General features: G+C 38.9%; 1 protein-coding gene across 8 annotated transcripts in view; it reads left to right on the forward strand.

Moving 5' to 3' along the window:
- Positions 1–24,455, forward strand: part of RAD51B (RAD51 paralog B) — a 473,685-nt gene that overhangs the window by 239,061 nt on the left and 210,169 nt on the right. For all 8 annotated transcript variants that reach the window (XR_012082526.2, XR_012082525.2, XR_012082524.2 and 5 more), the window contains one exon: positions 18,215–18,293. Coding sequence is in view for 4 of the 8 variants with exons in the window: in XM_072986151.2 (XP_072842252.2) it covers positions 18,215–18,293 (79 nt within the window). In the remaining 4 variants the exon portion in view is untranslated. The remainder of the gene's footprint in view (positions 1–18,214; positions 18,294–24,455) is intronic.

The raw sequence follows: 24,455 nt of genomic DNA on the forward strand, positions 1-24,455 counted from the left end.
AGAAATCTAACAATGTCATTCCCATTGCACAGGTGGACTTGCATAACCTGACTTCAGCTGTTATTTGAGCAGAGCATTCTCAGCAAAAAGCATTATGCAGAAACACAATTCATGTAATCTAAGTTTTAAGAGCGAGGGCAAGGAAAAATGGCAAGGAAATATAGTCATGGATTTCTAGAGAAAGGGCCACTTCAGAGAGTTATGTTGGTTCGTCTTGCTTGTGTTTATTCTGATTCGTGCCTCCTGAAGTGTTCTTGTGTGGGATATGTACTCAACACAAATGCCGCCTGTGTACTGTCTTCACTAATTGGACTGGATTTATGGCCCACTTCTCATAAAGTGCCCCAAGCAGCCATTGCTACTGTTCTATAAAATAGCAGAGAGGAAATCCCTTTCTAAGCAGCTTCCGTTGAACAGGATTTTCTCATGGGGTAAGGGGAGGTATGTTGCATTTAGATTGTTCTATAAAGAGTTTTATTGAATTGTGACCCATTAACCTGGTTTTAATTAAAATCCCTCTCAAACTTACTGCTCTTTGGAGGTCTGATTTTTCCATTGCAGCACACTCAAACTGTGTGGATGTTATTGTTTGGAGACTAATTCTGAGCTGGTATTTTGGAGAAGGAGACATTTTTCACAGTATATTGAACAGGACTATAGAAATCATGCCACCGGTGTCTGCCGGTATGCCTTCATTTTTGTTATAATGTGAATTCATTTCTACTAAAACCAAGAGTCTTCTTTCCACATAAAGAAAATGACAAATTCATTTGACTTACATGGTTTTTCCCAATCAGTCTTCCCCCCCCCTCAACTATCTAAGAAAAAAATCATTAATCCCTATTGATGGAGCTGCTGAAGACAAATTGCCCAAGCCTTTCTGCCACCTTTTTTTGAGGGGGACCGTAGGATAAACAATCAGATTGATCCTACTATGCTTCTACTAATTTAATTGCTTGAGCCAAAAAAAACCCTGATGATTGATCCTTCATCAAGATTTGGCTTGTAAATAAACTGATCCAATTCTTCTGATTTATTAATGTGGGATATTGTGCTTCTGTACCTGTGGTTCAAAACGCCAGGAAATGGCTCAATATTGCTGCACAGTATCATGCTGACAAACTTTACATAGCAAAGGGCAGCCTGAATGTTGAGGACTCTCGTGTCAGCAGTCAAAAGGGTCTGACAAGTGCTCTGTGTTTGGATAAGAAGTGGTTAACTGATGAAAAGGGGAGTTAGTTTCTGAGATATCCCCTTGCTTGGTTTCTCTTTGTGATTGGTTGTGAGCACAAGAAGGTATGCTGTGTGGACTGTCTTTTCTGCTGACAGAGGTGTCATCCTGATTGCTAATTGTTTCCTAATCTTGATCAATCGGGTCAAAAGTTCAGATTGCCCCAGACCTGGAGTTGATTTCCCCTTTGAAAACATATGTGAGGAGACTATTTGGTCTCAGAAATCCTGAGAGAATCCTTACTGAAATATCTCCCTCCACCACCTACAAATATATGCAGTGTTTCATTTTATGAAGCTTCTGCTGGCAAGTCTGTGCCATGCATGCTATGCCTTATATGCCTTACAAAGCAAACAGTTTTCCTTTTTGAAGTGCCTTTATGGGGGATCAGTATTTAGATCCTTGCAGTCTGGTATATTTTTTTTCCAAATAAGAAATGAGTGGGGCCAGTCATTCTACTTCAAGATAAGCAAGAGTGGTCCTTTCAATTTACCTATATTAACTATTTTAAATCTGAGGACATTTAGTGTCGCCTGCTTCTGAATGGGGGGAAAACAGCTTTTCTTTTACAAACTCATAACTTGAAAACCCTTCGCATGAACATACCCAAATTTGGTACAAAAAAAAGAGAGGACTGACTGCTACAATGGTGTCAAATTTGGTGCCAATCTGAAGCCCAGTGTAAAAGGTTTGGTTGGGCTGCCTCCATTTTTAGAATTGTGCTACAGAATTTTGATTTGCTGTGCCAACACAAAATCATTGCTACAGACTTGTGAAGCAACAATCATAATTAAATAGCATCTCAGTCAAGATTCTTCTAGATCCCTAAAGAATACAGTTAATCACTAAACACATAACAGTGACTAATGAGCAGAAATATTTAAAGAAAATATTTTAGCTTTTGCCTTCCTCAGTTCCACTGGTAAAAGTACAGTGCCTCCCAGGTGGCAGATATAGAATGAAAAGACAGGGTATTCCAATGTAGATGAATGATATCATGCATTGCCTTCTAGGTTCAGGCCTTAAGATGTTAAGATAGCCAGTCTGTAGCTCCAGAAATTCTCCTTCACCTCTGTTTTTTTTGGATTTGATGATATCTCTATTCTGACCATATATAAGTCAAATGTTCAGAGTATAAGTATCTAGACACTGGTTGTTCCAGCTTCTTAGTCAAGATGGCAGACTTATGATTTTTGAATCTGGTACATAACCCTGTTGTTATTTTGCTTACATAGCTTACATACCGCAGATGACATCCTTGTTGCCTGCACTCAATGGGATAAATTATACTGTGTGACCTATGGATTATGTTTTATTTATTTATTTATTTATTTATTTTATTTATTCAATTTATATGCCGCCCAAACTACCCAGAGGTCTCTGGGCGGCTTACAATAATTAAAATTCAATATAGCAAAAGATAAAATAATTAAAATACAATTAAAATACAATTAAAATTGCCATCAGACCCACAGTTTTGTCTAATATAGTGGGTTATGACATTCATTATGCTAGTAAAAAGAACTGTCTCCCTGAGAATCACACATGATATATGTTGTTATACCTTATACAGCATTTGGATTCGTGAGGGTGTGATCCAGGGTTGCTGACTAGTGGTTTGGGGGCAGCTGCTACAAGCAAGCTCTGTAGATTTGGTAGCTGGCAGACAGCTATCATGAGAGGATTGTTGATGGCTTTTGCAAAATGCTTCAAGTTTGCTAAGAGTGGATAGCTTTCTCTAATTCCCTTGCTATAATTTGGAGATGTTTGATGTCCACCACAAAAGGAATGCATCATTCCCTGTTAGATTCATAATTCTGATGGAAAAGATTTCCCCTTGAACAGGAAGTAGCTCTTTTGATGATGTCAGTGATAATCAGAGAATTATGAAGCAGGTGTTTCCTAAGTTCATGTGCTTTTAAAAATAATTTTAGCCTATGTTACAAATGCATCTGATTTTAAAAGCTAAGCTCTATATAATATTGCTTTTTGTATGAACAACTAGCTAGATAGCTCCAGGAGTGAGGTACAGTATATTACTACAGAGCCAGAGGTTGAGAGTTCAATTCCCTGGTGAGCCTTCCAGGATAAGAGCCAGCTTGTGCAACCTTGGGCAAGCTGCTCAGTCTAAGGATGCCTCCAGAAGAAAGGAATGGTAAACCAGTTCTGAGGACTCCGTACCTGAGAAACCATACATCAGGTTATAATGAATTGACTTAGCACCACACAATTATGTCTACGGTGGCAGGATTTTCAGTCAAGACACTTGTGGGCATCAGTTGGCTTGTTATAAAGATCAGAGGCAGTTTTTTTAAGATGGTAAGGAGGATATCAAAGAAAGGGAGATGGATTTTCTGTGGTGCTACTAGATGTAAATTTGATTATGTGATGAACAGAGTTGATATATTATTTAAATTTCTGTAGGCATTCCTTGCCTTTCATCCAGACCATAAAGATATCATCAATGTATCACCATCATATAAAAAGTTTGCCTCTTTCAGAATGTTTTCTTCTAATTTGCCCATAAACAGATTTGCATAAGAAAGAGCCATGAAAGTGCCCATTGCTGCAGTTGTAAGTAGTGCTCTCCATTAAATACGAACTTTTCACAAATGACAACTAATCCTGCCAAACTGGTAATCTCTGGGGGAAAATTAAGATTCCTGGTGTTAAATAAACTGTTTATTGCTTGAGGTGCTACAGGTATAAATAGATATTGTACCCATTTTAATAAAAAATGGCATCACTATGAAGTTGATGTTGCTTATTCAAAATCTCAATTCAGAGTAAGAAATCATTAGTGTTTTTGATATAGGATTGGGGACTTTCTACCATACTTTGTAAATGTCAGTTAGTATACAGAGATATCCTCTCAATAGCTCTTATTAGCTGAAACAATAGGGTGTCCTAGGTTGCTGACTTTCTAGATTTTAGGCAACATATAAAAATGTCTAGTAGTAGAAGTTGGATTTATAAGATTAGCTGCCTTGTTGTAAAGAAGTTCTCTGCCTGTGAGGTTTTGAAAAGTTTTCCCTCGTATGTATATGTCTTTGAAGATCTTTCTACTAAATTGAACCCAAGGGATTTTTGCCACTTTCTCTGTTGTAGTATTAGTAATTATGTGCTGTCAGGTCAATTCTGATTTATTGCAACCCTCCCAGGGTTTTCTTACTCAGCAATTGTTTTTACTCTGTGCTTTTATACTGGACCATCAGATTAAACCCCTACATTGTAGAGGAGATGTGAGCAAACGGGACAATGAAGTTCCTTGAACTGATGCAAATGCCAGATGAGTTGTTTTCCCCACTGGCTCTTTTCCTGTTTCCTTGAAACAGCTGGAAAAACAACTTTTATTCAAGTAGAATAAGAACAGAGATTTTGGAATACAAATTGTCTGTTGCAGACATTTGGCATGATCAGAGGAAAGAGATGTTTGCTTACCAAGGGTTTTATTAGTACATGAATATAATAGAACATACTAAGATCATCACATCCCTTCCTGAATGACTGTGGTAGTTCAGTTCTCTTCTTCTCACTTTTCATCTATTTTCTCCTGCAAATACAGTCACAGAGAAGATAATTATAGAGTTTTGCTTGAAATTAAAGATCATAAAATTATGTACACCACCTTGGGCAATTTGCTTTAGGTGAGCGATTTTGCTAACAATAATGTTAACCATGCTAGAAGAAAATTGTTGTAGCAGTTGAAAAGTAATTTTACACAAAAGCAGGTGAATTATTCCATGGATTTTGAGTATAGGCCTTTGTTATTCTTTATCTTAACAGTCCCACGCATGGACTCTAAGTCTCCACAGAGCAATCTTCTAAAGCTTTAAACCAAGGCTCAAAAATCACTTTCCCCTCCTAGGTTGTATCCAGCATGTGATGACTTCCCACCTCTGCTTTGCCGTGGCAAGCAAATCAGCAGATTTATCTTACTTTGCAAGTATTACACAACTGCCTGCTTCTTATGGAGAAACGTTCTCACCAGAAAATCTTGCTGGGTGTGTGCGTTTAACCCTCAGAAATCCTTCTAGGATGGGAAGTGTTGCATTACAGGTTTTTTTTTTTCATTGCAAGGGATTTTGAGAATGGAAGTCCTTGAGGTTACCCACTTCTGCCCTCTTCCCTCCCGAAAGATGTTTTCTAAACAGTTGTTTCTCGGGATACCACTGCTTGTCTGCTTGCAGCCAGAGTTCATTTTTCTCTTGTAATGCAATGTTACCAATGTTTTATGTTGACACCTAGAGAAGCCTGCAAAACATCAACCAGAAATCAGGCCTTCTTGGCAGTGGTGCCCTCTGTATGGAATTCCCTCCTGCAGGAAATATGCCAGACACCCTCCCTCTGTACTTTTAAGACGCTCCTGAAAAATGAGCTTTTTAGGGAAACCTGTGGGAGGTCCTTCTCAGTTAATGGTGCATAGAAAGAAAGAAGAAGAATGCCAAATGAGGGAAACTATTGTTGTTTTCTTTTTCTTTTTCTTTGTTGCTTATCCAGCTATGTGTAATTATTGTTACTTTAGTGGTTTTCTGTAGTTGATTTTGTAATATAATTTTTGCATTTTGGCTGTACACTGCCCAGAGTAGCAAATTTGCTTGAAGAGTGGTATAAAAGTCGAATAAACAAATAAAACTCTCTCTTTTCACACGATTTCTCTCTGACTCCACACCTTACAATCTCAATCTTGCATTCTCTTTGTCCTCCACTGTCATGGTCTTGCTCAGTTCATTTTTCTGCTTGCTGGTGTCTGACAATGGCAGAATAATGTTCTTAATCATTCCTGAATCTGTGCAGGCAATCATAGGCTCAAAGAACAGAAAGCCAGATTTTGGCTATATATTAAGGAAAACCTACTAACTGTTAGGGCACTATGGCAATGGAACCAATTGCCTGGGAGTTGGAGACATTCAAGAGAAAGCTAGCCAGGCATCTGTCAGATATATTTTAAATTAGGTTCCTGCATTAAGCAAAGGAATAAGCTCTTTGCCCCTTCCAATATTATGATTCTATGAATGGAAGGGAAATGAAAGAGACGCAACTGCTTGTGTGCCTCTACAAGATACTTCTCACCTGATGGCTCTTTTGAAGCAGTACTGCTTGCTCCTTCTGCATATCGAGCCATGTAACTTCAGCAAAAGGGATTTGGAGAAGAGTTGATCTGTGGTGGAAATGGGTTAACATATTCACTTCCAAAAAATGTAATTGGAGATGTTCTGGGGAGAGGAATTGAGGAGAAGGAATGTGAACCTTCTCACTACTGACCCCAAGCACCATGGCTTCCAAGCTTGGGTAACTCAGGTGTTCTTGGACTGCAATTCCAAAAAGCCTTCACCAGCAGCTGTGCTGGCCAGGGTTTCTGGGAGCTGCAGTACAAGAACACCTGAGTTACTCAAGGTTGGGAAGTACTTCCCTAGCAAATCCAGAGGAATATGGGACTGAATGGGGGAGGGACTTTTTAATCTCTGCTGTAAACACATGAAAAAAAATAGTGATATGATAACTTACCCCAGAAGCAAGGTCATGTGTCAAATGAGATAGAGCTATAACCTTAGAACTGCTTTATTCTTTTCTGATTGCCCTGGCAGCACCGTTTGGGACTTTCTCTTCACCCAGTCCAAAACTCAGTTAAGCCTTGATTTGGAGGTGGGGTCTCTTTTTCTTAATTTTCACTAGTATCCTGATTATGATTTTGCATTTCCTGTTCAACATCCATTTCTCCCCTGCCAAGGTGCCTGTGTAGGAAACACTACAGAAGTGTTAGGCCTTCCTCCTCCCACACACACAACATGCCAGGTACAGAAGCTGCTAATTTTGCCTTGATGAGTAACATTGCACCACTGCAGCATGACAGCTTGATAAATGCTTTTGAACTTAATTGCCACCACAGTGTGAAAAATCACAAATTATACCCTGCACATGATTATGTTTTTCTCTGAATGGTTTACAGACAACCTTAATAATTAATTAAAGCCAGCATGATTTTCCTGGTCTTACTTTAGCCTTTTTTACTACAATTCTATGGATTTCTTTGATGTGCCTTCATAATTGTTCTGCTCACCCTGAAATGTATGTGCTTTCTGTCTTAATTGACAAGAACTACAGTTTTAATTTCAGGCATACCATTGTTTGGCCCTTTCTAGAGAGATTATTAAAGCTGTGATGATGTGCACAATTTCCAGGATTAAATCCTCTGTGAGTTGAGTAAACATATATAGAATTGCACTGGAGGATGGCTGGATATGATGATAAATGTCTTCTGTTTGCCTTTGTGTAAAGTAGTTATGAGCTGAAATACATATTCAGTAGTGGTGTAATCCTGCTGGTACTTTTCCACTTCAACCTGCCATTGCATAAGTGCATATTTGAATGGCTCCACTACATCAAATCATGCCAGCAACAGCTACTAGCAACATGCAACTACAGTGATGCCTCGCAAGACAAATGCCTCACACAATGAAAAACTCACAAGACAAAAGCATTTTGTGATTTTTTTTGGTGACTCACGAGGCAAATTTTTCTATGGCCGTGCTTCGCAAGACGAATAGGAACGCATTAATTAAATTTCAATGCATTCCTATGGGAAACCGCGCTTCGTAAGATGAAATTTTCGCAATACGAAATGACTAGCGGAATGAATTATTTTAGTCTTGCTAGGCATCACTGTATATTCAGTGCAGCTTTGTATCTTAAGATGCTATCAAATTTAATGCAGTAATCAAAATAGTAATAAATGTGGTACATTATTCCACTTTCCATTGTATAAAAATGCATTTTGAGTCCTGCTACCATGCAGGGCCATCTCACATGAAAAATGACTTTAGGACTTATAAAGTTTGTAGAAAACTACATGCCAACCCCGTAGCATGGCCTGTTAAGTGCCTGACAGTCTCTCTGCTTTCTAGTCCCAGATAGAGAGGCAATTTAAACAGTTATGTTGAGCTCTTGGGGGTGGCTGGAGGGCTTCCATACTTTGAGAAAGATAAAACTAGGTACCAAGGCAACAATGTGTTAAGTATTCTGCAAACTAATGATTTTACGTGCATAGCTTGAGAGACTTCTTTGAGGCTGTAACAGAAGGAGGCCATGGACGCAGTATAAAACACAGCTGTTCTTCCACATTAGAAGTAGCAAAATTCGACTTCCAGCTGCTGCCGGATTGTAGCTCCCACCCTACCTCACTGTTGGTTATTCTGGTTAAAAGTTGCAGTATAACAATATTTTGAGGGCTACACTTTACTAGCCCCCTGTTCTATATTCAAATTCATTTAGTGTCTCAAGCTGGGTTTGATTCTCTGCCAGGTTATTGGCATTGGTCAAGTCTACTAAAGACTGGTAAATCTGAAAACAGGGCTGGATTTGTGAAGTTTATTTGTTTATTTGTTTATTTGTTTGTTTGTTTAATTTATACCCCGCCCATCTGGTCTAAAAGACCACTCTAGGCGGCTAGATGAAGTTGACTAATGAACCTTGAAAAATTATGTAATGCAAATGACGCTTTGTATGCTCATGTCTATGATGCAGCCTGCCTCCATTGTGGACACTGTACTGCTTAGGACAAGTATGATCCGAAAATGTTAAATTTTGGTTAATAGTCTAATAATTCTTTAATAAATTGTCATTTTGTCTTTATATTTACCAGATAGCAAAAAAGAAAAGAAAGAAATGTTCCCTTTTCATTTTGTTGCTTGCAACCTCAGGGACAGAGTACATTGTAGCCCCATAACAAACGTCCTCTTGGGGGAAAGATTTCTGCACAGTCCAGGAAGGTTAAATGCAGAAAAGGGAATTTCATTTCTTATGACTACAAGTGACATTCTCCCTCTTCCCCCAGCAGCTTTTTCTTACAATAAGAACGGTATCTTATACTGCGGAAGGAAAAATGCTTTGATTGCAGATTTGCACCATGAAACAGATCAACAAGTTCATATCTCATTGAGAGATAGCATTGCTAGCATTACATTACACAGAAAAATGAAACATTGACAGTGACTACACTTCCTGTGTTGTATGTTTGTCATATAGTTTCATGCCTCAGTAGTTACAGAAGATGTGTATGCATGAGGAGGTGTGATATTTTAATTAGAAGAAAGTATATTTAAGTCAGACATATCACAGATTCTTCTGTTGTTGAGTCAACCCTTGCCTTCATAGTTTCTTCTACAGGCATACTTATTTGCCATTCAAATGTGGATCTCAGCCTTTGTTATGTTGTCCTTCTGTCATCTTCAAGTGGACTGTCTCCCTTTTTGAAAGTGTATTATAAATGTCTGTTTATTCTTCATTCTCCATTTTTAAAAAAGGAAAATAAACTTTAAAAGAACTTGAAGGCTTTTCTGTATGTTAGAAGCAGGAAACCTGCCAGATAATTGGCGGGCCCTCTGGATGGTGACGGAGGGAAAGGGGGACTTGAGATTGCAGAGAAATTCAATGAGTTCTTCGCATCTATCTTCACCACAGAAGACCTTGGGCAGATTCTGCTGCCTGAACGGCCCCTGCTGACTAATGAATTAAATCAGATGCAGGTTAAAAGAGAGGATGTTTTAGATCTAATTGATAACTTGAAAATCAATAAGTCACTGGGCTCAGATGGCATCCACCCAAGGGTTATCAAGGAATTGAGGAATGAAGTTGCTGATCTTTTAACTAAAATATATAACTTGTCCCTTAAAACAACTACAGTTCCAGAGGACATGTCACGCCAATCTTTAAAAAGGGAAAGAGGGGTGACCCGGGAAACTACAGGCTAGTTAGCCTACCATCTGTTCCAGGGAAGATGGTGGAAAGCTTCATCCAAGATAAAATATTAAAATACATAGAAGGATAAGCCTTGCTGAGGGAAAATCAGCATGGCTTCTATAAGGGTAAGTCTTGCCTCACAAACCTTTTAGAACTGTTTGAAAAGGTCAACAGGCATGTGGATGTGGGTGAACCAGTGGATATTGTCTATCTGGATTCTCAGAAAGCGTTTGACGCGGGCCTTCACCAAAGGCTCCTGAGAAAACGCCACTGTCGGGGGTAGATCCTCTTATGGATTGAGAATTGGTTGAGAACCAGAAAACTGAGAGTAGATGTCAATGGACAATTTTCACAATGGAGAGAAGTGAAGAGCCATGTGCCCCAGGCATCTGTCCTGAGCCCGGTGCTTTTCAACCTGTTCATAAATGACCTGGAGACAGGGATAAGCAGTGAGTTGGCCAAGTTTGCAGATGACACTAAACTAGTGAAGACCAGAAGGGATTGTGAAAAGCTCCGGAAGGATCTCCCCAAACTGGGAGAATGGGTGGCAAAATGGCAAATGAGTTTCAGTATAAGAAAATGTAAAGTAAAGCACATCAGGGCAAAAAAAATCAAAACTTTATTTATCAGCTGATGGTTTCTGAGCTGTCCATGATGGATCAGGAAAGAGATCTGGGCGGGCAGCTTGATGAAATTGTCAACCCAGTGTGTGGCAGCAATGAAGAAGGCTAATTCTATGCCTAGGTATCATTAAAAAGGGGATTGAAAATAAAACAGCCAACATTCTAATGCCATTATACAAAATGCTGGTAAGGCCGCACCTGGAGTATTGTGTACAGTTCTGGTCGCCACACCTTGAAAAAGACATAGTGGAACTGGAAAAGGTGCAGAAGAGAGTGACTGAAATTATTAGTGGGCTGGGCCACTTCCCTTATGAAGAAAGGCTACAGCTTTTGGGGCTCTTTAGTCTAGAGAAAAGGTGCCTGAGGGAGGATATGATTGAGACATATAAAATTATACATGGGATGGATAGAGGGAAGCTCTTTTCCCTCTCATGCATATTCAGAACCAGGGGACATCCACTCAAATTGAGTGTTGGGGAAATGAAAACAGACAAAAGAAAATATTTCTTTACCCAGCATGTTGTTAGTCTGTGGAACTCCTTGTCACAGGATGTCGTGACGGCATCTGGCCTAGATGTTTTGAAAAGGGGATTGGACAGATTTCTGGAGGAAAAGTCCATTGCAGATTACAAGCCATGATGGGGATGTATAATCTCCAGGCTTAAAAGGAAGGTACCTCAAAATGCCAGATTCAGGGGAGGGGTATCAGGAGACAGGTATCTAGTTGTCTCGTGTGCTCCCAGAGGCATCTGGTGGGGCCACTGTGAGATACAGGAAGCTGGGCTAGATGGGCCTTTGGCCTGATCCAACAGGACTCTTCTTATGTTGTTTTATGTCTTTGTATGCTCTAACCAATATACTCAGACTTCTGCTGTGAACTGGCAAAATTGGTTTCCTCTGAGCAAATTCCTGTGCAGGAATTATATGTTTCTTTATACAATAACAGAGTAATGGAATTACGTCTTTGGGTTGTATTGGGTGAAGTATTCTCCACCACAGCTTCTGCCTATAATGGCTGTATACACTAAAGCAGTGATTCACAACCTTGGGTCCCCAAATATTCTTTGACTACAACTCCCTAGAAGTCTGGCCAGTTGAGCTAGTGGTGAAAGCTTCTGGAAATTTTAGTACATGAAAATCTGGGGACCCAAGGTTGGGATCCACTGCTCTCGGGATTAGAGTGACAATTCCAAAATCACACCATCCATGTCAATCTCTTTGTCTTTTGTTTTGCCACTTAGTGCTTTAACAAGGATTAAAATTATAGAAGTTTTGATTTTCAGGTTCTTTATGCCTAGGAAAAATATTGTTAACTATCAGTAAATATTGTTCAGATTTCAGAATAGATCCAAATTAAAACTCTGCATGTGTTCATTAACTAGAGCAGTGGTTCTTAACCCTTTTGAAAGAAACGCCCCCTTGAGTCATTGAGGAAGTTATCATCGCCCCCCTCCCCACAGTGATGATATCTTTCTTATTTATTTATTTATTTATTTATTTATTTATTTATTTATTTATTTATTTATTTATTTATTTATTTATTTAAGACACTTAAATCCAATGACCCCTGAAAACAAAATTCAATTCCAAGAAAATGAAATGCCCCCAAAAAGTAACATTTAATGATTTAGTTGCAAGCGAATTTTAAGATGCAAAAAGAAATATAAAAAGGGCATAAAAACAAACCACAATGCAGGAACTAAAAATTTCAAGACGAAAACTCTGAAACTAAATTAAGATTGGAGGAAAATATATATTCATGCACACTGTAAAAAGGCTGCAGCCATCTTAACAGGTTTGGCTTGCTCCAGCGCCCCCCTACCGCCCCCTTCTGCTCCAGCGTCCCCACGCTGCCCGTTTTCGTTCTACTGCCCCCCCGAAAAATGAAATCGCCCCCTGGGGGGCATTATCGTCCACGTTAAGAACCACTGAACTAGAGGACAAAATTTTTAAATGAGAATCTTGTTAATGTTCTCATTTTGTCTGATATAGATCATCCACTTCCATCCACTACATTATATCAGTTGTCTGATGGCCCTAAAAATAGACACATGGAAATAATTATACAAATATTAAATATTTTTCTTTTGTTGCAAATTCCAGATTTTGTCCATTCCTTCCTTCCTTCCTTCCTTCCAGAGCACTGCACAATTTAATGTCATGGATGCATTTGAACTATGGGTAAAAATTACATACAGATTAAAATTTTAATCTAATTATACTCTTTTTGACCAGAAGCAGGTTACTTCAATAGTGTTATCTCAGTCATTTGCTAGCTCTTCTTTTATGCAGTGGGGCATACATTGCATGCACATAAGTGCTGCAGTGATTTCATTTCTACACAGTCACGGAAGATTTCTCTTATGTCCAAGAGGCCCCATTACTTCACTTTGGAGTATTATCACACAAGATTCTACAGTGGAATTTCAGAATAGCTCAACACCTTTGGTTATACTTCAGGGTCCACAAAAGACTGGTTCCTTAAACATTAGTTAAATACTTTGTATAATAATAATGAATTTGCATGTCTAGCACTTGTTATTTAATTCAGTATTGTTAATGAACCCTGGTTTAAAAGAGTTGTAAGATGCAGAAGTGGAAAAGTTTAATTCTTTGACAGAAGAGTGGGCCTGACAGTGCTTTTTGAAGGCCTTACAGATACATTTTGGACATGCATGTACATGCACACATAAAAATGAAAGAAGCATTTGATGTTTTTTTCCTGGGCCTTGGTAAAATGGATATGACATCACCGTAATTGAAACAGAGCTCTGAAAAGAACTAGAATGTGCTTTGGATCAGCAGCCTTGTTAAGTGGTGCCCTCAGGGCTACAAAGTTGGAAATGTCGCTGTGAAAACCACAGACTGGGAAATTGCTTTCCAGTTCCTTTCCCTTTTTATCCTGGGGCAGAAACAAAGGAGGAAATCTGCTTCAAATTTGGATTACAGACATGTTTTGCAGGAATGGCAGCAGCAAGCCCTCATATTTTGATGAAGAACTAGCATCAGCCTGGAGTTCCTTTGTGCAAATCATAATGGGGGTGGGTGGGCTGGTTGTATGTTCCCATTTTAGCCTCACAATGTAATGTTTTATACTATGAATGATTTTGTGAAATGCAAACCAACACATATGGAAACTTTGACTAATGTCACTTGGGAGCAGTTCTCCTTTTTTTAAAGTGAAGACGCATGTGTATTTCTAGGCCATTGTGCATCTTCTGTACTTCTGTGACTCCCAGAACATAGAAATCAGCCAGATGTTTGGAGCATTCTCTGTTTCGTGGAATACTACAATTGTAGAACTGGAAGGGGGTCTCAAGGGCCATTGGATCTAACCTCCTGCTGAAGCAGGAAGTCCTAACGTTTGTTTTAAAACCTTAAACGTAGGAGAATCCATTACTTTTCAAGGCAGTCCATTCAGTTGTGCAACTCTCTCTCTGAGTTCTTCCTGATGTTTAATTGAAATTTCATTTCTTATGGTTTGAATACATTGCTTCGGTCCTCTTTGAAACAGTAGAAAACCATCTTCCAGGTGACATTCCTTCAAAAATTTGAAGATGGCTGTCATATCAGCTCCTCTTCTCCAGACTAAACATAGCTGTCTCAACCCGTCTTCTTAGCACTTTGTTTCCAGACCTTTGCCATCTTGTCTCCTTCTTGCAAAAATGTCCATTGGTGCACAAAATAGGGCATAATATTCCAAGTGAGGTCTGACCAAAATAGAATAGAGTTGTCCTATTACATACCCTGTCTGTACACTATATTTCTGTTGATGTGAAGTGTTGCACTAGCTTTGTCTGCCAGCAGATCATACTTTTGCTTCATGTTTAGCTTATAGTCCCAATCACTTTTATTTGTAATAATACCAAACCAGATATCATTCATCTTTTATTTGTGCATATAATTTTTCCTTCCTACAGATAGAACGTAACCCCAAAATCAGACTAGAGCAACAGTTGTAAATATACAAGAGAAAAAAGAGAATGCTGAAAGTAGAAAAAATACCAAATTGTAAAATATACAGTGATGCATACAATCTAAAGTATTCTAACAGTAGATAAAATTTGTGTATTATACCTAAGGTAAATTACAAAGGCTAGGATCCTCTTGGTAATCTGGGAATGCATAAATTAATTTATGTAGCCCACTGTGGTCTGTTGCTCCTAAATAACAAGACATCAGTCATGTTATAAATGCATGCCTGATTGCACAACGGATATGCCTAGTAATTCTACCAACATGTTGTTAATTGGTAGTAAATTCACCATGGTGAGTTATACAATTTAACTTACATACATGCAAATCAGTGACAGGATCTTGGCCAATATCAAACTTGCATGTGTTTTATCCATACAAGTGAATGCTTGCAGTTATAAAACAATCCCAAAATGTTTGTGTCACCAAGCAACAAGGGAGTGCAGGCAGGCTGAGATGCAATTCCCTGTTGTAAAGAATTTTCAGTTTTTAGAGCTGTGAGCATTCACCTCATAACATTCAAACCATCTGTGCCATGTGTGAAGTTTTCATTCTGAAGAATCTGAAAAAAGATTGCATCCAGAGGTCCTGTCAATGTTGATTAACAGCATACTGGATAGATATTTTTATTATTTACCTAACACAGTGTGTGCACATTTGATACTGATTTTTAATTTACTCTGTGTATAAATGTAGCACTAATCTTACTTGTAATACTTTGTATATTGACCAAAATCCTCATACAGTATATATTAACACCACCAGACACGAAATTGCGTACCACACGGCAGCAAAGTAGCATTCATTAAGAAGTTGCTGTTTGGATTCCTCATTATATGCCAGTTGGATGGCTTAGTGGACAACCAGAAATCCATATTGGGACATTATTTTGCAGCAATTTGTTGCTACGAATTATACTATTTCTCTTCTATTAGTATAACTGATCAGGAGGATTTGGGCTGTTGTATAATCCTTATACTGTATATAATATTGCATTGCCACTGTGAACTTTTAGTACTCCAATTTTCTCCTTTAAAATGTAGAACCTTGCGTTTTTCCCTCTTGAAACTCATTTTGTTTGCTTTGTCCTAGTTTTCCCATCTGTTAAGGTTATCTTCAATCCTGATTCCATCTTCTGAAATGTTAGGTGCCCTGCCCCCATTTGGTATTGTCTGTAAATTTGATCAGATCCTCTTTAAATCTTTCATCAGTCATTTGTAAGGATGTTAAACAACACTACATCCAGGACAGAAATCTACAGGACTACATTGTCACTCTGTATAAGTGAACACTCTTTGATAAATAGCTACAAATCAGCATTATCAAGCCCATATTTTATCTGACTTATCCGACTAGAATATCATGGGGAACCTTGCTGAAAGTACTGCTGATATCACGACACATGATTATGATATTTACAATATTTCCCTACTCTACCAAGCTCGTAACTCATTAAAAAAAATTTAGTCTGTAACTCTTTTGAGAAATTCATGCTCAGTGTGCTATTTTCTAAGTACTCAAATACTGACTGACTGATTTTCTTTTCTAGAATTTTTCCTAGTATTATGGTCAAGCTGATTGACCAATAGTTGCCTAGATCTTCTTTCCCCACCTTTAAAAAAAAAGGAAATAACCATTGCCCCCCATCAGTTCTGAGACCTCATCTCTTCTCCAAGAATGTTCAAAGACTGTAGACCATTTGAAATTGTGTCTATAATGTATGTTTCTTCATACTCTAGGATTTAATTCATCTTGCTGCGAAGACATGAATTCATTTAAAGCAAAGAGGTATTTCTGTACTGTCTCTTTATCTATCTTGAGTAGTCCAGTGGGGTCTCGACTTACAAACTTAATCCGTATTGGAAGGCAGTTTGTAAGTCGAAAAGTTTGTAAGTCGAATCAGCATTTCCCATAGGAATGCACTGTAAACCAGTTAATCTGTTGTGGCTGTTTTTGGTTCTTAGGTTGAGGGGCATTTCCCATAGGAACTAAGGCAAAGCCGGTTAATCCGTTCCTACCACTAGGGGCAGAATTTCTTTCTTTTTTTTCTTTTTAACCTAAGATGACTTAGGTTAAAAAAAAAAGGAAAGAAATGAGGGAGAGAAGGAGGGAACAGACACCTTTTCAACAGAACACCCTGAAAAGCACATTTTCAGCCAAGACAAGTACCTTCTGGAAAAAACCAAGCACCTTTCAGACAACAGATCACCTTGAAAAACACCTTTTAAATCAAGACAAGCCAATACAAGCACCTTTTGGGGAAAGGGGGGCAGCAAAGGAGGGAGGGAACACCTTTTAAAAATCCAAAAATCAAAAATTAAAAAAGCGCCAAAAAATAAAAATACAGTCCGTACCGCACTGTGCCAGGCAATACCAGCAGTACCAGGCAGTCTGAAGACTGTCTCCAAATCCACTCTCAAAACGCTGGGAAGAGCGAGGAAGCAGATAAGCACCCTCTTCACTGGCCAATGGTTAACTGAAAGTTCAAACTTCATGCTTTCCCCACCTCAAACACGTTTTTTTTTGGTTTGTAACTCGAATCTAAATGTGCAAGTCGAGTCAATATTTTTCTATCAGAGTGGTTTGTAAGTCGAAATGTTTGTAACTCAAGCCGTTTGTAAGTCGAGGGTTGACTGTAATCCTCTGAATTTTTTATTTTACTTATGCTTCATTGACCACTGTTTTCCTTCTGGGAGAAGACAGAGGCAAAGTAGGTGTTGAGCAGTTCAGCCTTCCTTTATCAACACTTCTCCACACTTCTACACAGTGGGTCTACTGCTTCCTTGCTCTTTCCCTTGCTCTGAACACAGCTCAAACATGTGTGTTAGCACAGACAACTGTTTATTTTATGAATCTCTTTTGCAAATCTGAGCTCATTCTGAGCTTTAATCCTTGTGACTTTTTCCCTATAAATATTGATTACTTATTTAGACATTTCCTTGGTAATTCTCTCTTCTGTTTCCTATGTATGCCCATTTCCTGTGCGTCTACTCTGAAAGTTCTTTCTACAGTCACCCTGACTTCTTTAAGAAACTTCCATCATGAACTCCATTACCTTGAGTATTTCTCACAACTCATCCAGTATTTCCTTGAGGTTATAGAAATCAGCTCTCTTAACGTGCAGAACGTATCTTGTACTACCCTCAGTTTTCCTTTTCCTCAGTAAGATGAATCCCAAGAGGCATGGTCATTTCCATCCAATGGTCCCACTATTTCTAACTTATTGACCACTTTATCCTGGCTGATGAGGATCAGATCTATCAAAAGCTGATCCTCTAGTTGCTTCTTCTATCTTCCAGAAGATTAAGCTGTCAGAAAAACAAATGAGGAATTTGTTGTACCTTACATTCTGAAGAGGGTTGGACTTTGAACAGATAGCAGTTTCAGATTTGAAGATACACAAGGAAGAAGAAGGGCATGTCGAAACAATATGAAACTTTGGAAAATTTGAATGTCTGTTTTGAACTTTAAAAAGAAAAGCACATTTTTGCAAATAAATTTGATGATAATGTAAAGTCTTTGTAGATCTGTTATGGGAAAGTGTACTAAAATATTTGTTGCTACCATTGTTGATTTGCTCTGTAAACTAGTATTGTAATTAGCTCACTGTAGGAATTACTGTTGCTTTTTGTCTTTGTTTCTGCAGCTCCTGGTTGCCAAGTCTCCCATTGCGCCATTCACATCTTTCTTATATGTAATTGAAAAATCTGGCCTGGTTCTCCAAGGTAAGACCATGATGTGAAAATCAATTTTGTTTTACCAGTAAGATTTCATTTCAGGTCTATTAAAAACAAACAAACAAACAAAACCCTCAGTGTTTCAAACTATCTTGAATCAATATACCTGTGATGATAGATGTTAACACCTGAAGTCTTAAATTACTTCCCGCATGTGTATTTTCCATATCAGGTAGACTTCTGTTTGAAATAATATCTTTATCTAATAGGAATGAATGTATGCCCAGGCAGATCTCATGTTCTGTCATCAGCTGTGCAAAGAGAAACAATATTTTATCCCCTCATTGATATAACATTTTGAACAAGTCGTTATACTTTATCTTCCCTGTGTGACTATAATCATCTCCAAAGGCCTGCTAGTCATAAACTTATCTAGTGCTTATGGGATGATCTAATCATCTGCTGTACTGGATAGGTAGATGACATTCTTGAGCTTGTTATGTTAATGGATGTTGAACACTTCGTGATATGACTACTCTTGAAAATTTGGTGACTACGGTCACTGAAAAAAGTCTGGATCATAACTGTTCAGGGACCACCAATGCTGAAAGATCCTAAATGCTCTATGTTGCTGTATCAGGCATGCTGAACAAGCTGATCTTACAATGATTGGTGAATAAGTGTACAGGCTCAGTGGAGTAGCACATGTTGATGGGAGAAGGGAGCCTGCAGGAAAAAAAATTTTCCATAGCTCTGCCTTGCTGTTTCTTGGGAGTGAGATGATTCAGACATTCAGAAGAAAAGTCATTGTGTAACCTTCCGTGAACTATATTTTGAATCATTGCCATGTAACAAAACCAACCAGTGCAAAACTGTATTACTGCAATTCTTCAGAATTCTGGAATAACATTGCTATAAGAAGTCTATGCAACATACTGTTTCTTCATTTATTTTATGAGATGTACTTTATGTAGGCTCACTGTTTCTACAAATATCGTTTTATTCTGTATTTCAAAATTTTATTTTACCTTATTTGGATTTAGAAACCTAGCAAAGGTCTATGGAGATGTAACAAGATGGTTAACCAGACATTTCTGGATATTGCTGCACTCCAGCCTGTCAGTGTGGTACAGTCAGGAGCTGCTCATGTCCCTGCCCCTTTTAGCACAAGTAAGAAGCAATACCTCTAGGAAGAATGTCTATACAGTATCTGTTTGTGTGATTTCCCTCTCCAATGGGAACCATTGCATGTCCAAGCAGAGCTTTTATTCATATAAAAGTGATCTCCGTCTGCTGGCCAATAGAGTGTGGGTGAAGTAGACAAGCTGATAATCAGTGCTGTGATTATTTTCTACTGGAGACTGGCCATGAAGATTTGTGTTTATCGGTACCTAGATAATTCAATATGGTATACTCTGGGATGTGTTCTATTGTTAACTGAAGAAAGACTATTTTATATTGCATTAACTAGTGATAAATGTTGGTGATGACACAATGAGCAGAATGGGATGGGGAAGCAGCGTACCCAGGCCCCAAATCTGTTTTGAGCTGAGCTGAAGAAGTGCAACATCTAAAGAGGGCCATGTTTGTGTCTCTTGAGACAGCTAAACTACATAAAAGAGAGAATGTTTTTCTGAAGGGAAGGTAACTGAGTGCTGTCAGGTAAAGGATGGTATCTACGCTGGTGGCAGAACATTTGAGTGCTAATGAATGGGCCCTGTTCCATAGTCTGACTGTAGAGGCAACATTTCCATTCATTCTTTATTGTGTGAGGCAGTCAGTGTCAGGAGGAGTGCACATTCAGAGTATGTGACAAGGGAACAAGTGGATGAGTGTGGGAACCAGTGAAGAACAACAGCTGTCTGAAAAATGGGACTGGGAGGGGGAGAGGGAGGGGAAATCTCATTGTGACCCTGTTAACCAGGAGGCTGTAAACAAATTCATATTAGAAAATGTACCTGGAATCTCTTGTATTGTAGAGGGCAAGCAGAAACCCCCCCCCACACACACACACACGGAAAGCATGAAACACGCACCCACGCACAGAGAGAGAGAGAGAGAGAGAGAGAGAGAAAGCGCCTTCCATAATGAAGCAGTTTCCTTTAGCAGCTCTGCAGGCAATTCCTCTTGCCATCCCTAGGGGATTAGGAGTTGGGGATACAACTGAAAGTCCAAGTTGTTCTCCCTCTTTTGTTCCTTTGGCCTGGTGGTTAATAAAAAACTGCAGGAGTGGATGGTTAGTTAGGGATTTCACTGACTGCTATTTGATGCAATTTAAAGAGCTCCTCTGCTATTGTTACAGTTAAAATGGAAAGCGGAACTGTTCTCCATTTGCAAAAGTTTCCAGCCTCCTAGTCTGAGAGTGAAAAAGCTATTAACATGGTAATGCCACCTCATTCAGAGGAGTGCATCAAAATCCCCTTTGTTGATGTAAATTGCTGCTCTATTGCCTGGTCTCTTTGGATCTCATGGTCTAGGCACAAGCACAGAAAATTGTTTAGCCAGACTTGGGTGGAGGGAAAACTGCACCTCTTATATCATTTTAGGAGATCCCTGAGCTGCCTAAGAGCACTGCAGTGGGAGACTTCTATGCCTTTGTAAACCTGAAGTGTTCAGTTGTGAAAAGAATCCAATTATTCAGTGGCTCTTTTATTGCTTCTTTCATTCTTGAGAAATGCTGCTCAACAATTTGAAGGCAAGGATGGCTGGTCAAAGGATTGACTTAGATTTTGAACCGTGTTTCAAGTACATTGTCCAAACAAGAAAAAAAGACAAGCAAGTCCAACCGAGCCTGATGTGCCTGAGAATCCTGGGTTTTAAATTCTGATTGTATAAATACTGCCATTACAAAAAGTGGCAAATCAAAAGCTTGGATTTGCGCATTGCTACTTATATCCTCATATATTAATCTCAGTTGTCACCAGAATTCTGTGGTGCTACCCAAATACCAGTCAAAGCTGCATTTTTATTAGCCGTGGTAAAAGGCTTTTGAAAATTTAAATAAGGTATCGTATTCCTCTTTGTCTCTCCTGAAGTGAGTCTAATTTTATGAAGCCAAACCTGACGCTCAAATATAGCTTTCCTATCAGAGGCACAAGCCTCAACCCCTAGCCCCAGAAATTCCTTTAAAGTCTGTTTTTATTTTCTATATACATCTCTCCCTATAACTCTCTCTTTCATGCAGAGAGAGAGAAATTTAGGCAGATGCAAGTATTCTTGGAAATACACAAGTAAGAATAGTTCATTTCATGTCATGGTATTGCATCCTGTGTTAGTAGATTGACAGTCGGGAAGAAAGGAGATAGCTATTGGTTGTTGTGGGTTTTTCGGGCTCTTTGGCCATGTTCTGAAGGTTGTTCTTCCTAACGTTTCACCAGTCTCTGTGGCTGGCATCTTCAGAGGACAGCTATCCCTATTTTGAGAGCCCATACTGCATCTTCCAATTGGTACAATTTTCACCAGGATTCCTCACGTCCTATTCACGTGCCTTCTTCCTTCTCATCATCATCCATTCTCTTCTCTTTTTACAAAAATTGACAGGTGATTCATCACTGAATTCATATGGCAAAAATTCCTTCCCTTAAATTCTTCTTATTTCTGTCCCTCACTGCCTCCTCCAGTGATCCTGGTTTATGGCTTTAACTGGGATGGGGAGGAAAAACAAATCAGTGAGCTGCTGAATGTTTCACATAACGCAAGGTCGTTTAATCAACTTGTAGGTTTCTTTGTGCCAGTTTACCACATAACCAGACCCTGCCTCCCCTGAGATGTGATGATACAGCTTAATTCTTTTGTTGTTGTTGTTGTTGATGATGCTGTTGTTGCTGCTCATTCTGGTGCTGGTGCTCCTCCTCCTCCTCCCAGAATGATATCTCTCTAAACCTTCCAAGATGCTATCTCTCTTCCTCCAAGGATCTGGTGACTTATGGGAGAGGAGACTGGGTTCCCCCAGCAGACAGAGTGACAGAGAGGAGCCACCCATCAAAGAATCTCATCCTCCTTCTCTTCCATTGATAAATGGAAGAACAGATTAGAGATTGGAAAAGTTATTGTTCTCTTCCTCACCCCTTCCCGTCATGATTAGCTCGTCCTTTTCTGTGAAAATTGCGATGTCTGATAACAGCAGTGCTCTGAATCAAGATCCTTTTGAATTTTTTTTAAACAACCTTCCATGAAAAGAGGGGAGATGCTTACTGGAAGAGAATGATCTGGCTTACACACACCCCACTGAAAAGGTTGCCATCAAACCCACCTAGGACACATCCACCACTGCCCCTTCAGACTAATATAGGCAATTATAGATGTATGCCAAAAAACAAAACGAAGCAATGTGATGGGAATCACAACAAAAAATTGGAACCCCTTGCCAGCAAAGCAAAATAAACTGAATGACCGTGAAAAATGACTGGGTTTACCTGCGTTTAGTTTGGCATCCCGTAGTTGGTGGGGAAAAACTCAAAAGTGGCCATGGGAATTACTGGAATAAATTGTAGCATAGTCGAGTCCTTAGATGTAAAAAAAAGGGCTGCTTTTGTGGTGCATCTGCAGTAAGAAGAGTATGCAGTAGACAACACTGTAGTCCCAGACCACTGGCAGTTATCCACCCTTCTTTAAGACATGCATGAAATTGACAAATCTCTATAGGGCTACTTTTGCAAGAAGACTGTCCCAGTATTTCCAAAATTCTCCATATCACATATTCTCCATGTGCTTTAATTCAAAGAGTTTTAGTAAAGGAGACTTCAGTCATCTTTTAAAGCTTCATTTTTAATTCTATTATACCAAATGAGGCCCCTTATTAATTTATTAATAGATAAACAGTATTTGCCCACCTTCTCTCTCTTCTTTAGATGCCCATCTTTTCCTTTTTATTTCTTATATTTTATCCTCCTTTTTCTCCTCTTAATAACATTTAAATTATTGTAGCACTGCTGGCTTATTCATTTTGCCTCCAGGTTATTGCCACGAGGCATCAATTGAGGATCAGTTGTAAACCCCATGAGGGCTAGTAGCTGGAACTAAGCAAAAACACAGTAGGGCTCCAGATAGGGCTCCAGGCAATCTCTAAGCTGCTCAAGCTACATAGTATAATATGGTGCTTTGCCTCATAGGTTGAGGTGAAATCGTTTCTTTATTAACTTCTCAATAAATTCAGTACAACGAACATAAACATATAAAAATTCAGACGTAGGAGAAAGCAAAACTAATTATTCTGTCCATTCTTGCAAGTTGCTCCAGTGATGGGGAAAGAGTAAAGAGCATGGCCCCACTTACCAGAATTTCCAGCTTGAAACTACCAGCATCTTATGTAAGTGTAAACTCAACCCATATTTAAGATTGTTGCTATAATCCAGTTACCTGAGAATGCAACATTAGCAAGAGAGTCCTGCTATTCTGATGTATTCTTTTAAAAATCCTTGTAACTGTGCATGTGATTGCTATTTAAGACATGTGTGGAGAAATGCAATATACTGGTTTCCTGCCCAGCCTGAGGAGCAAAATGACTGCTCTGTACAGTGGCTGAGAGACATATTTGTACAGCTGCACCTAAGAAAGTCCAAACAAAGCAGAAGGTTTTAAATACTGGACACAGCAGTTTGGAGCCCCAGGATGGTTTGATCTAGATTACAGTGGTTTTTTTATTATTATTATTTTTGCCTTTTGCTGTCCTGCCAAAGAAAAAAGTTCATTAATGCGATCAATGTCATTCTGTGGAAGGTATTTTGAAATAAAAGAGATGGTTGTGGATTTCAAAGACACATTTTGGTATATAAACTTGTCAAATTCATGAACCCTTTGTCCAGTATGACCTGAGCACAAACCCATCCAGAGTTCTGGGAAATGGGTTCGTCACTGCTAACCATCCTACCTACCAACTTTCCATTCTATTCCAATACTTGTGGAGGAAGAAATAATCAATAGGAGGAGTTTGCTGTAGATCTAGCAGGCCTCTAAGGTTTTGATGTTATATAAACCGTCCTTTCGCCTGGGATACATGATAGGTGCTGCTTTATTGTTTCTTTATTCAATTAATTAAGATCGGATGCATATGGAATTGTAACTTTACTTGGATGGAGGTGTCGCAACAAAGACTTTTACCATATAAAGAATGAGAAATGCCTGATGTTTCAATATGGGTTCCAGAAAGAAAGAGGTCCTAGAGATCATATTACAAATATACAATGGCTATTGGAGTGTACCAGAACATTT

The sequence above is a fragment of the Pogona vitticeps genome, chromosome 1 (genome assembly GCF_051106095.1).
Source record: "Pogona vitticeps strain Pit_001003342236 chromosome 1, PviZW2.1, whole genome shotgun sequence".
Classification (NCBI taxonomy): domain Eukaryota; kingdom Metazoa; phylum Chordata; class Lepidosauria; order Squamata; family Agamidae; genus Pogona; species Pogona vitticeps.